At 40.6% G+C, this 14,217-nt stretch overlaps 1 protein-coding gene across 1 annotated transcript; it reads right to left on the bottom strand.

The window, feature by feature from the left end:
* Positions 1–6,480: 6,480 nt before the first annotated feature.
* Positions 6,481–9,053, bottom strand: GSPT2 (G1 to S phase transition 2). The gene is made up of 2 exons (XM_036119088.2): positions 8,907–9,053; positions 6,481–8,799 (listed from the first exon to the last, which is right to left on the bottom strand). The coding sequence occupies exon 2, from the start codon at positions 8,786–8,788 to the stop codon at positions 6,905–6,907; it is 1,884 nt and encodes a 627-aa protein (XP_035974981.1). The 5' UTR covers positions 8,789–8,799; positions 8,907–9,053; the 3' UTR covers positions 6,481–6,904.
* Positions 9,054–14,217: the final 5,164 nt, after the last annotated feature.

The following is a 14,217-nucleotide window of genomic DNA, read 5'->3' on the forward strand; positions in this document are numbered from 1 at the left end:
AAATGAGATCTTGCCATTCGTGACAACATGGGTGGACCTAGAGAGTATAATGCTAAGTGAAATAAGTCAGACAGAGAAAGATGAATACTATATGACTTTACTTATATGTGGAATCTAAAAAACAAAACAAACAAAAAACAAAAACAGAATCATAAATACAGAGAACAAACTAGTAGTTGCCAGAGGGGAGGGAGTTGAAGGATGAATGAAATAAGTGAAGGGGACTAAGAGGTACAAACTTCCAGTTACAAAATAAGTAAGTCATGGAGATGAAAAGTACAGCATAGGGAATAGAGTCAATAATATTGTAATAACATTGTATGGTGACAGACAGTGGCTACACTTATTGTGGTAAGCACTGAGTAATGTATAGAATTGTTGAATCACCATGCTGTACACCTGAAACTAATATAACATTGTGTGCCAACTATACTTCAATGTAAAAAAGTTAAAAAAAAAGAGAGAAAAACTATGTATGAAACAATTGGAAAATGTTAAGCAAGGGATGGATATTTGAAGATATTTAGCAATTATAATTAATTTTTAAAATGCAATAATGTTATTGTGCTTATATTTTTAAAGTGTCTATATCTTTTAGAGATACATACTGAAATAATCTTTTACTAAGTGATATGTTTAGGATTAGCTTCAAAATAACCTGTGGGTAGAGGGAAGAATGTGGGAGTATAGATCCAAGAATTCTTAATTGTTGAAGCTGTGTGAGATTTACGTGGTTTCTTTATATTATATCTTGTCATGTATCTCACACTATTTATAACAGAAAGCTTTTTTTTAATGTCCAAAGCCACAATGTAGACTAATTTTTTTTAAGATTTTATTTATTTATTTGACGGAGAGAGAGAGAGAGAGAGAGAGAGCACAAGCAGGGGGAGGGGCAGAAAGAGAGGGAGAAGCAGGCTCCCGGCTGAGCAGGAAGCCCTATGCTGGGCTCTATCCTAGGACACTGGGATCATGACCTGAGCCAAAGACAGATGCTTAACTAACTGACTAAGCCACCCAGGCGCCCCAATGTAGACTAATTAATCAGAATTTCTGGATATGGTGCCAGGGCACTGGTATTTCTCAAAGCTATTTTCAATGAATTTACTATGCAGCTAATGTTTAGAGACAATAATATAAATAAACAGGGCCTTACCTTCGTCACCCCCCCACTCAGGATAAGAAGTACAGAAGTACACTTGCATTGGTTCAGCAGCTCAAAGATGCCACAAGGATACCAAAGCCTCTAACCTCCTACTCAACCATTTTCAGTAGATTGACTCTATGACCATATGCATGTCACGACATGGCTGCAACAGCTCCAGGTATCTCTATCACATTCCAAGTACCATCATCTTTGCTCACATCTATCCTTTTTATTAAGAAACAGCCTTTTCTGTGTAAATCCCCTGCACATTCCGCATATACTCTACTGGGCAGACCTGGGCCACATAGCCACATTTAGATGTAAGGGAGGCTGGAAAGAACCATCATCTAACAAAGGGGAATAGGATAGCCATGACTGGATTGGAAAAATTCTGAGTCTCCCCCCTGGACTGGACATACTGCTTCTTTAAAAACAAAAAACAGTTTTTCTTACCACAGGGCATTGGTAGGAAAAGCTATTGGGTCAACAATCAACAAATCCAGTAAGAAGAAGTTGAGCTGGTTGGGTCAAAAACACAGTCAAGGGTAAGGATTGAATATGCCCCGAGGGGAATAAACTCATAAGCATTGAGCCACATACCATTTCCAGGACTTTGGTAACTTCTACCTTGTTCAGGCCTCACAACAATCCCATAACAGAGGCAGCCAGCATTATATCCATGTTATGCATGAGGGACCAGAGACTCATAGAAGAGGGGTGAGGTGGCTTGTTTGGGGGTTCCTAGTAGTGCCTCCACAGCACATTACTTTACCCCTCTGCCATGGGCCATAGTTCCTTCTCTGGCTTACCAAGATCACTTTCTGAAACATAAACAGGGGAAGAAAAAGAGGTCCACTATTTCCTAGGCAGGAAGCAGACGTATTTTGATGCTGGCCACTTCTCTGATGATGGAGTCTTCTGGCAGAGGTGGAGGCACTCCGGTGACCTAGAGCAGAATTCGCCCTTCATGGTAGCTGTTAGTGGTGGTCTGCACACCCAGCTCCTATGTGTTATCTGGGATTCTACTAACTCAGTCAGGCACTGGTAGATAGTGTGGAGCCTGACACTTGTACCTGGGGGTCTTGGCAATGTCACCATCTGCAGAGTCGGCTTTCTTGCTGCCAATATTGCCAGCAGTTTTGACCTTTTTGTCTTACAGAATGAATCTGACATGCATTCAACATCCCCCCCGCAAAAAAAACTACCTGCATGCCCAGTTCAGATTCTGCTATGAAATTTCTCAGGCCCCCAACTTCCCTCCAGGTCTTGAATACTGTGCCATCCATAGAGGCAAACAGTTCTTCTTGAAATACATTAAGTTGTGGTCACTGCAATGTTTTACTCACCACCAGGATCTTGTGAAGCCACCTCTCATCCATCCTGAATCACCATCCTTTAAGGTTAGGGCCTCCTTAGATATATCTCCTGCCCTTCAAACCCTCTGTGTGCCCTTCTTTTTTTTTTTTTAAGATTTTATTTATTTATTTATTTATTTATTTATTTATTTATTTATTTATTTGTCAGAGAGAGAGAGAAAGAGAACACAAGCAGGGGGAACGGCAGGCAGAGGGAGAAGCAGGCTCCCAGCTGAGCAAGGAGCCTGATATGGGGCTCATGACTTGGGATCCTGACCTGAGCCGAAGGCAGGCCCTTAACCGACTGAGCCACCCAGGTGTCCCCTGTGTGCCCTTCTTAAATATGTGAAATGCATAGTTGCAGCTCATCTACTATTTCAGACCACAGTTCTTTTTGGCTTAGCACGCACTGAGGAACACGGATGGGGATAGAGCATTCTGTCATTAGCACCACTCAGAGATAAGCCTTTAGTTGTTTAAAAAATGTATTAATACATTTTATTTAACCTATTCACATATACCCTACCAAACTGGCAAAAGAGGCTAAAGCAGTTTAGAAAGCTAAATAATATATGTTACATGAACATCAGTTAAAGCAAGGTGCCAAAAGAAAGACAAAGGTAGAAATCAAACACTAACCTTTAATCCAAGGACTGTCAGTTAAACCTGCAGAAGCCATTTGGGGTCTGTCTTAGTCACTTGCCATGTGACAATGTATTCTGTGAATTTATTGGTGTGGCAAAAGGTCACTGGCAGAGCTAGTAAAAGCACTCTCTGGAGGAGATAATTGTAGTCTGTTAGAGACTTTAGGAAGCCTTTTACTAAGTGTACCAAATGTGACAGAAGAGCTTTAAGTGGATACATATTGGATACATAGTGTATCAAGTGAGAGATACACTGACTCGATTGCATACAGCAGCCTGACTATGGACAAGTCTTTTTGTTTGTTTTTGCCCTCTCATGCTAAAATTGGGGGACAATATTCTCTGCTTAGACTTTTGAAGTTCAGCAATCAAAGAGAACCTTCATTAGATGGCTGAGAAACGTCTTCAAATTTTCTGTGTAGGTAAATTCTGGTTGCTTAATAGGAATTTGTAGAAAATAAGGGGCTTTGCTGAACTTTTTATTGATGGCTGATTCTTAGAGCTTGAACCTTTTGCCCACTAACTTATAAAAGAAATCATACAATATTTTTAAGGGTAAGTAAAGCGGATATTGTAACTGAAAACTAGAACAAATGGAAATATACCAATAGTCTCAACAGAAAATATCAAAAGAACCCCTTTAAACATAAACATAAAATCTGGATCAATGTGAACATGTTCAAGTGCTCAGGTCTTGGCAGAACTTCCATGGTCGTTGGAGAGTTTCTTTTTTAATGGTCATGAAATGGTAACTAATCATCTCCCTACTGAAAAACAGTCCATTTTAACTAAAATGAGTTGAATATTTGAACTGCAAAATGTTTATAAGTAAACTTTATAAAAGCAGGTTCTTGCATTGTAGTAAAACAGAATCAAGAAATTGTGAAAGGAGTGTCTATTTTGAAAAAGGATTTATCTTTTGAAGACAGGAACAGTAACCGTAGTTAAGTATTAAAAGCACTGGCAGTTTGTTCTGGGTACCAGAGAAAGATGCTCAAAGTGAGTAATGTGGGAGGTCTGCTAGCTTCTACCCAGTCCAAACCTCCCCTTTTCTTTCCTTTTTGGGTCTCTGCTGCAATACAGAATAAGTTGGCCCCTTTCCCTGAATTTCAGATTTGTCCCATAATGACCAGAGAAATAAAGGCAGAGGTTTGGGAGAAAAACTGCCAAGAGCCGATGGGTAGACATTTATTGAGAAAGCCTTAAGCAGGAAGTTCATAATGTTTTTACAGCATGCAGCCTGACTTGGGGAGATTCTACATTATCTTGGTTGCCAGATGAAGTTCTGAAGACAGTTAAGTTAAACTGGCCTGAAATGGAGGCAACAGGGGACCTCTGAAAGGACAGTGCTCGGTATGCCCTAGGGAGAACTAGTGTTGTGTTTGAACAGCCCCACGTTTACAGTATCGGAGACCACCATCAGACATTAAGAACTAGAAAGGACGGTATTCAGGAAGTTAGAAATGTTATCATGAGTTTATATCCAGTTTCCTAAAGAGCCAGTCTGGTGTCTCCAATCACCTGGATGATATGTTTTTCACTGAAATGAAAAGAACTAGTTTCTGAAATCTATTTCCAGAGGTTTATGTCCTGGTCTCTGAAGTATGTATACATGTGCGTGTGCGCGCGCATGCGCACGCACACACACACACACACACGGTTCAGAGCTCCTGGTAGAGAATTTGCTATTCAACTGGCTATTGAGAAAGACATTTAGGAGCCAATTTTTGAGGGGAAAATATCCAAATTGGATGGAGAAAAAGTTCTGTCCTGCTTGTGGCTTTGGCCTATTAGTGAAAGATATCTGCAATAATCCTATTGGTAAACTACTAAAAGTCTGAAAAAATGAGGTTGATGCAACACCAGAAATATTTTTTTTTAGTGGCTGCAGGGCAAAACTTCTGGCAGACACTGAATTGGTCTGTTTTGTACAAAATTCAGAGCACAGAGGCAAGAGAAGGAATCTAAAATAAAGATGAAACTCTTGCCATTGACATTCTATTATTAAAGGACTGGGTCCAAGACAATATGAGGTGTATCCATGTGGATTAGGTTAGCTGACATAGGACAAAAGAAAAATCCTTGTTTCCCATGTGGGTGCCCCTGAAGATCTATGATGGATGATTCACAGAACCATGCTATTGATGCTCTGAAAAGACCTGTGGCTATCTCTGACAGGTTAGAAATCCTGGAGGAACATGGGTACACAAACCAAGGGACCATGGCGTACCTTGCCTAAGCATGGGCCCAGGTTGTTCTGGCAGCCAGTCTCCACCCCTTTCCAACCATCCCATGAGTGTGAAGAACAGGCCCTGCCCACCATTGGGCAGATGTTCACATTGGGTCACTACCACTTACCAAGACTGAAAGCTCTTGCAGCTGTAGATAGTTATGCAGGTTATAAAGCTGCCGTCCCAGCAATCAAAGCAGCCACCTCAGGATGGAGAGTTGGATGTTTTCCTTAATACACTGTTCAGAGACAAGTCTAGTGTCTCTGACTCAAAAGTGGGTTGTGATCTGATTGTAAAAATGACCTTCTACCTTCCCTACCAACTCCAAGCACGGAAGAATACAAAAGTGGAATGGGCTAATTTCCCAGCTCGGGGCCCACACTAACCCTTACTTTTCAGGAAATGACTTACAGCCCTATTGCAAGCATGTATCTTCTCAACATTCATGCCCCCTATCGTGTTGTATCCCGCATCACAAGTCTCATGGTGAACAAAGCAAAGGGGTATATTCAGATGATGGAGTATGGATAAGAGTTTAGTCAACATATGGTCTGAATCCCCAGGTATACTTGTAATGTGGCAATGCTTTCTTCTCCAAATCACAAGTGGGGAGACAGAAGAGCTCCTTTATTGATTCGAATTGGACAGAGAAAACAAAATTCACTGGGAAGAGCCCTCAAATAGATTTTTTTTCTGAATGAAAAATCTTCTTTTAATACAAACCTGTGCATTGTTTGTAAATGCCTCTATCAAAACAGTGAGTGTAGGACAGTATTTAAAAGCCCAAGTAGGGGTGCCTAGGTGGATCAGTCGTTAAGCGTCTGCCTTCGGCTCAGGTCATGATCCCAGGGGCCTGGGATGGAGCCCCGCATCGGGGTCCCTGCTCGGCGGGAAGCCTGCTTCTCCCTCTCCCACTCCCCCTGCTTGTGTTCCCTCTCTCACTGTGTCTCTCTCTGTCAAATAAATAAATAAAATCTTTAAAAAAAAATAAAATAAAAGCCCAAGTAATATGATGTGTTCAGTGACTTGAGAAAGTAAAAAAGCTAATTGAATACTATTATGTACAAATTCTTAAAAATATTCAAAAGCATTTCAGATACCAATAAGAGTTTCAAATGGAATATTTTATTGACATGTTAGTTGTCTTTTTAACATGTACACACACACTGACACACTCTGATCTGCGTGGAACAAGGGTTGTCTAAATATCCTAAGAGAAAATGAAAAATTAAAAAATATATTAATTTTTCATTGTTATAGACAATTACACCCACATCACTTACAAAGCTATTACTGGTTCTGTCCAAGGGAGCAAAATGGCATAGGAGGAGGAAAGTTGTGGGTCAATTCAACAGTGACATAACTGAGATCTCAACATGAGAAAGCTGACAAAACATGGATTTTTGCTGTGAATTTTCTCTTTGCAAAATATGAAGAAAAGTCTGTCAATGGGCAGTAAATAAGAGAAAGTGGTGAACTTTTGTAGTCAATTCTCACAGTATTGTGCAGGGGCATCAAGAAAACTGCTTAGTCCTTCTCTGGGACCAGTTTCAGAACTTTTCCAATTGCAATGGTCTTACCCTCATCTCTTAAAGTAAAACGACCCATCTGAGGAAAATCTTTGAATGTTTCAAGGCAGATAGTCCCTGCTGTCCTTAAACGGGCAATGCACACTTGATCTTGTTTCACGAAGCGGGGCCGTGTCTTACTTTTCTCTCCTGACTTTTTGTCTACCAAGGAGATTAAGGCTGTTATCTCAACTTCCTCAATACAAGTATGAATGTGCAGCACCGCATTATAGCCTGGGCAGATGATGGACTTGTGCTCAATAATCACTATCTGAACATCAAAGGTGCGTCCAGAATGGCACAGATTATTAGGGTCACAAAGTATGAATCCTGGAAGAATCTCTTCTTCTTCAATTCCCTTCAGTCTGATTTTAAGGTTTTCACCTGGGGCTACATAATCAGTTTCAGCATCATCAGAAAGAATTCCAAGAACTTCCACATTGTGCTTGTTTGGCATCATCACAAGCTGCTGGCCCTTAAAAATGGATCCTGATTCCAGCTTTCCCAGGACCACAGTGCCCATATCCTTGTACTTATCCACAATTGGCAGTCTAATTGGTCCATCAATTGATCTGTTGAAGTTTGGCATATTATCCAAATATGGAATAAATGGTAATCCAGTGTACCAAGGGCAAAAATCTGATTGCTCTTTAATATTTGCCCCCGTCAGCCCCGAGCAGGGCATAAAGTGAATGTCCTTTTTGGGACTAAAGCCGACTTTTTTCAAAAAGGGCACCAGTTTTTCTTTACATTCTTCATATCTCTCGCTGCTCCAATTAACTGTGGGATCATCCATCTTATTAATAAGCACTACTAAATGTTTTACCCCTGCTGTTTTTGCCAACATCGCATGTTCTCTTGTCTGTCCACCTTTCTCAAATCCAGTTTCAAATTCTCCTTTCCTGGCAGAGATTACCAGTACAGCCAGATCAGCTTGAGAAGCACCACCAATCATATTTGGGACAAAACTCTTGTGGCCAGGAGCATCTAAAATGGTGAAATGTTTCTTTTCTGTTTCAAAATAGGCACGACCCACTTCTACTGTTTTACCCTTGTCTCGTTCTTCCTGATTTGTATCTAAGGCCCAGGACAAATACCAAGTTTCTCTGTTTTTTTCTTTAGCTTCTCTCTCATATTTCTCAAGTGTCCTTTTGTCAACCATTCCTGTCAAAAACATTATTTGTCCTCCAATGGTTGACTTTCCAGCATCTACATGCCCAATGAATACCACATTTACGTGTTCTTTTTTGGGAGCACCTGAGGGCACGAACACAGATTTAGATTTTCTCATTTCCTCTTTCTCCATCATTTCCTGGCCACTTTCTTCTGGGGGCCCTGAATCTCCCAAGGAACTACCCCCTGGCTCAGCTTCACTTACTTCTTTATTGTGCTCCCATGACTCTTCTAGGATCATCTCCACCTCTCCATTTTCTACAACAGGTTCTGAAAGTTCCATGGTAACGGCTGAATTGGAACCTTCATGCAACACTAACTGTTCCTCTTTGGAATGTTCCACAGGTGCCCCCCGTCCCAGCCTTTTACCTTGAGGGTCGCCCGCGCCGGTGCAGGTTTCATCGATGCTGGTGATGTCGGCCGGGGGGGTCTGCGGCTGGGCCGAGCCCCGCAGAAAGGACGGCACGAACTCCGCGGCGTGTACGTTAGGCACGAAGGGTTTGGCATTGACGTTGAGCTGACGGCTGAAGGCCGAACTGAGATGCTCCCGCTGGGCCTCGGCAACCGCCGAGGAGGCTCGGTCTCCGCTCGGGGCCGAACCCGGGGCTTCCATGTCCACCTGGTCCCAGCAGTCGGGCGCCGAGTCGCTGCTGCTGCTGCCCGGATCCATGGTCTGAGGACCTGATGGGTGGCGGGGAGGGAGCGGGGTTAACACGCCAGAAAGAGCGGGCTACGCCGCCAAGGGGTAAGGCTGCAAGAGCGAAGTGCCAAGGGGGAGCGACACGAACCTTAGCGGCAGCGCGGCGGCAGCTAAGTCCCAACACTGCATTCGCAACTGCGGCAGCAGCAGCAGCAGATATGGCGGCTCAACCCTCTCCTCTTGTGTGTGAGCGGATCTCCTCCCCCAAACCCCAACCACTTCCGACTCCTCCACCGCCGACCCAACGCGGGGCGTGGATTGACCCCTCGCTGCCATCCGTACGCTCGCCTCCTTAGTTCTCAGCCATGGGCTAAGTCCAAAAGTAGGATTTGTAAAACGAAATTGTCCATTCATTTTTGTTCACACGATCTGGGAGAGCAATTTGACGGTGTAATGATTAAACCTAGACTGGCACACGTGATTTACAATTCTACTCAAAGATCCAAGTAAAAACGAGAATGGCTATTGAACAAATGGAGGCAGGAGATGGGTTAACTACCCAGAAACCCAGCAACCAAAGGAAGACATTAGTGACTAGAGAGGCATTCATGAAATACATGAAGATATACCTGAACCTAGGAAATGCCACTTAAGATCATTCATTAATTTGAAACCCAGAGGCTTTTTGATTTTCCTTCTTCAGGAGGGCCCCCGTAAGCCTGTAACTCTTGCTGATGGCTTCTGTGCTGTAAGGATGGGGTTAGAACTTGTTTTCATGTTAAGCACCGTGGCTGTGTATGTGGAAGGAACGCCGAAGGAAAACCTTGTCCCAGTGAAGCTGCCCAACTTACAGCTTCTGTGCAGGTGCCTGAAAAATGGCTACCCTAAAATGCTCTGGTGGGTCCCACAGGCAAACCCTGGACTCAGATCATTTGTATGCTAACCAACTGTATCCTGCCCCACTCACCAGCACCTCCCCAGACTACGATCTGGGTCCACAGACTTTCTTGCCCCATTCTGGAGGCTTGGAACCCTACTCACTGCTGGTATTGCTGGTACTGGGTTTGTCTAAGAACAAATCAGTATCATGTTGGAACCTTTCTCAGTTAGTAGTAATGACATGGGGCTGTGGATGTCAGCCTAATTAAACTGATTAAGACCTCTGAGATGAACAAAGTCCATAGACACTAATCAATAGAATCTAACCCTCAGAAAGAGTTTGTAACATTTGAGCCAAAGCCTAGAAGAGCTGGTCTGTAAATTATCTTAATTTAGATAAAACTGAAATAGAAAAAAAAGGATCTTGGGAAAATACAATTTGCTAGTACAAGGTAAGGTCATAAAGTTGGATATTAAATAAATCCAACAACAAGTCAAAATACTTTTAAAAATTGGTGACTGATTTTTAACTTAACAATTTTGTTCTCCAGACTTTAGGAGTAGAAAAAAAATGTTCTATGTCTAACAAACCTGGACCCTTGATGGTTTTGGTCTAGTGCTGCCACTATTTTACTAGTTCTGTGCTGTTCCCAAGCCATTAGATATCAAACCCCTTCATTCTTTTTGCCTCTGGTAATGGTTTAATTATTTGTTGTCACATAAAGAGAGTGTGCATGCTTATTCACAATGAATAGGAAGGACTGTGAGGTTGAATGTGCAGAGAACCTTGGACAATACTCCACACGTGCTGGAGCCTTTCTTGGGCATTCTGTAAACCTAGGATAGACTTAATAAAATGTCTCTGGGAGAACTTGTCAAGCAAGGTTTAGGCAGTTGTGTTCACATTAGTTTCGTATTAGCAAGGAAGCCGGACAGACCTGGGATGTTTTCTTCACCTGGGTCAATTGCATTGATTATGAGAATGTTAACATGACTACTATTTAATAATATCTCTGCTAGAGAACAGAGGATGCTTCACTTCTAAAACCTTAAAGAAAAAATGAGAAATAGTGAGAGGATATCCTCACAAGGCATCATCCTTGGGGCTCAGGGTGGGGGCAGGTCCATCCAAGAGAGAGAAACATTGACAGGACTATACACACAGAAACTAACCTTTGACCAAATTCATTTGATTTGCGAGATGGGGTGAGTGTCTCAAGTTTATCTGCCTAGAACTTTGAAAGAGTTCATCAATAAGTGAGCGAATTGTCTTCACCAAAGGTTTTTTTTTTTCTTAAGTGCAGGCAATATCTGGTCATTGCCTAATCATTTCTTCTTAAATTTTTTTGTGAAATATGCACAAATATAGAAATTTGCATAACAAAAAATTATTGTTTATTGACTTAGAAGGGAAACACACTTGTAACCACCACACAAATCAATGATTAGAAATTTGCTGGCCAACTCAGCAGACTTCTCAGTACCTGTCCAGTCACAACCCACCCCCTCTCTCCCTAAGTGTAACCACTATCCTGACATTTATGGTTTATCCATTATTTCCTGTATAGTTTTATCACACTGATGTATACTCAAACACTACAGTTCAATTTTACCTAGCTTTTTTTTTTTTGATACCTCTTTTAAGTCTCAATCTACAGGTTCCCAACCTATCCTCCCTTATTTCCGTATCATTTATTCATTGAAGAAAATGGATGATGTGACTTGTAGAGTTTTCTACATTCTTGAGTTTGCTGATTGTATCTTTATAGTATAGTTTAGAATTTTTTTCCTCTATTTCCTGTATATCAATAATTGGATCTATGAGCTTGACCAGATATAGGTGCAATTTTTAGCATTTGAGTATTTCCATAAAGAGGCACATAAGATCAGGTTGTGACTTATTTTACAGTTAGCAGAAATTAATGATGATTGTGTAGAAACACTATATCATTAGGGGTTGCAAAATTGTGATATTGTACTTCTGTCCTTTCTTTATTAATTGGAATACAGCTTTAAAACAATTTTCCTTCAACAATTTTGTTACTTTGAGGTATAAATTTTAAAGGAAACACAGGGAAGCGATTGATTATTTCTCTTTGAGAGTTTTCAGAATAATGATTTGGTTGCCTATAATCCTTCACAGATGACAAATAAGGATATTTCAAAAGAATAATTATGAATTATTGGATTTACATATATTTGATGTGTTTAAAACAATTTTCCTTACCATACTTATTGGTTTATTTATTATCTGGTATGACAAAATGTACCAGACCAATTTTATATATTTCTATTAAACCAAGAATACTGGTTGTCAATAACAGGGATAATAAAATTTGAAAATAAAATTCCCCTTTAGACTTATTACATTTTTACATAAGTAGTCTCAGTACTACCAACACCAGTATGATTAGAGAAAACAGATTTTTTTCACAAGGTCTCCATGTTCTCATCCAGTACATTACAGTTAAACTATATCTATCTGATGATAACTCACTTTGTTATGTGTGTGTGTGTGTGTGTGTGTGTGTTTTAGTAGCAGGTTGTATTTCAATGATTTTCGATGGATTCTCTCATTTCGTTTTCCCTACCATTCTGTGAAGAAGGTAATCTTAAATCACTCTCTTTTACAGATAAGAAATGGATGTTTAGAGAGGCTGAGTGAATTATCCAAGGTTACATAGCTAGTAAATACTGGACTTGGTGTTCAAACACGGACAAAAAGATTCTAAGGCCATACTGACTTGTAGCATCTATTATATATCAAGAAAGGAATCGGGAGATTTGGTGAGTATAAATCACAAATGGAGGAAGAGGATAAAGTCTTAGATTATCTGCAGAGAATGGAAATATGGATGAATTTAAGAAAGAAAGGATAATTCAGTTGAGTTCTTCCTGAAGTAAGAGATAACCCTGTGGAGATTCTGAGGGAAGATTGCAATAAGAAAAATGAGGAATGCGGGAAGATATAGAATAGACCTTTGGGGTATAGGTAAGGTGGCTGACTTGGGAGTAGTAAAATTATTTTTTTAAGAATTCCAATTAAACAAAAGCATAATACATAAACACATAAACAAAAACATAATACAGTACTCCAGGTTTGGAGATTCCCCTTTTCCCCCAACATACACCTAGCATCATTGAGCAGCCTAGAGTACAAGCTGAGTTTTAAATTTCATCCAGGATTGAGGAATAGTAGCATCAGATGGGCTAAAAGGAGAACAGGAAAATATCAAGACCCTAGTGAACACAGGGTTAAGAAGACTGTTTTGGATGCCTTATATTGGTTCTCTCAGGATATCTTTGAGCTCTGTTCATAAATTTGCCTCTCTGTATTAAAGAAGATGGAAAGCTTAAGTCTCCATTTCCTAGAGTTTTTGCTCCTAAGGTTCCTGATGCATTTTACCTTCTGTCAATCTGATGCACACTGATCAGATTTACTTTAAAGCCAACTTAAATGTAGAGACATGTGGGGTAAGGCAGGCTTGATCTGAGCTATGGAGCCAGCTGAAGAAGTATCTTCACTGAGATAACAACTCTGGTAGACTTTCCTGCTTCCAGGTAGGCAACTAAGGCACCCTATGCCTAAAGCCAACAGTTACACTGAAAATATACTGATTTCCCCTCTCCTCAACTGTGGCAGCAGTGACAGCTCCCCTTGGGGGCCAATTCTGATGTATGTAATAATCATTCTGAGAGGCCATGAATACACTTATATCTCCAGGCCCTACAAGGACAATATTTAAAAGTCTCTAACTCCCCAATTAATCCCTGTGCTATTAACATAGAGTGTTTTCTATTAACAGCAACAAAACACTGACTAGTAGAAGTGCCAAAAAAGCTGGGGTTCAAATTCAAGGCCTGGCATTTCAAACTATTTCCTTTGTTAAATTTCTTTAACTACTCTGTGACTGTTTCCTTAGATAAGTGGAGATGAATCCATATTCACACATACATCCTAGGGTGCAAGGTGCAAGGATACATGGTGGGGACAAAGAATCACAGAGGCTGAAATTACAAGATACTTCAGCAGCTTCATTACTGCTCAGATACCACTACTATAGTAAAGTGTGGGACAGCAACATCAATCGTGGCTGAAATGCCTGATAGCCAAGCCTGGGAGTATGCACAGAGAAAATAGCCTCATTTGAGTTTAAACTGGGGAAAATGCATCTCCATTCTAAGGCAGTCCCTATTGCCTACAGTGTTCACACTACACACACTAGGAAGTTATTCATCCAATGTTGCAAATACTAGGTGAGAACACAACTACAAAACTAAAGCTGATGAGGCAATCCTGTAACTTTCAGAAAAATTTACACACAATTAAGGGGAATATGAAGAACACTGTACCCTCAGCATTGATAATTTTCTACCAGAACCAAAAACGGTGACAGTAAAATTCAAGGAGGCATACAAATAGTAATTGTGTGACATCATAGAGATATTAGTTAATACTAGGAGGTTATCAAGTACATTATGTGTGTCACACACACATACACATACATACATACATACATATAAAATAATATACCAAAATAATCATGCCCACCTTAAATTTACACAAAATAATATGTCAT

Source organism: Halichoerus grypus, chromosome X, assembly GCF_964656455.1.
Source record: "Halichoerus grypus chromosome X, mHalGry1.hap1.1, whole genome shotgun sequence".
Lineage (NCBI taxonomy): Eukaryota > Metazoa > Chordata > Mammalia > Carnivora > Phocidae > Halichoerus > Halichoerus grypus.

Excerpts from the sequence above, each read along its gene's own strand:
- GSPT2 (XM_036119088.2), bottom strand. The coding sequence starts at position 8,788 with ATGGATCCGGGCAGCAGCAGCAGCGACTCGGCGCCCGACTGCTGGGAC.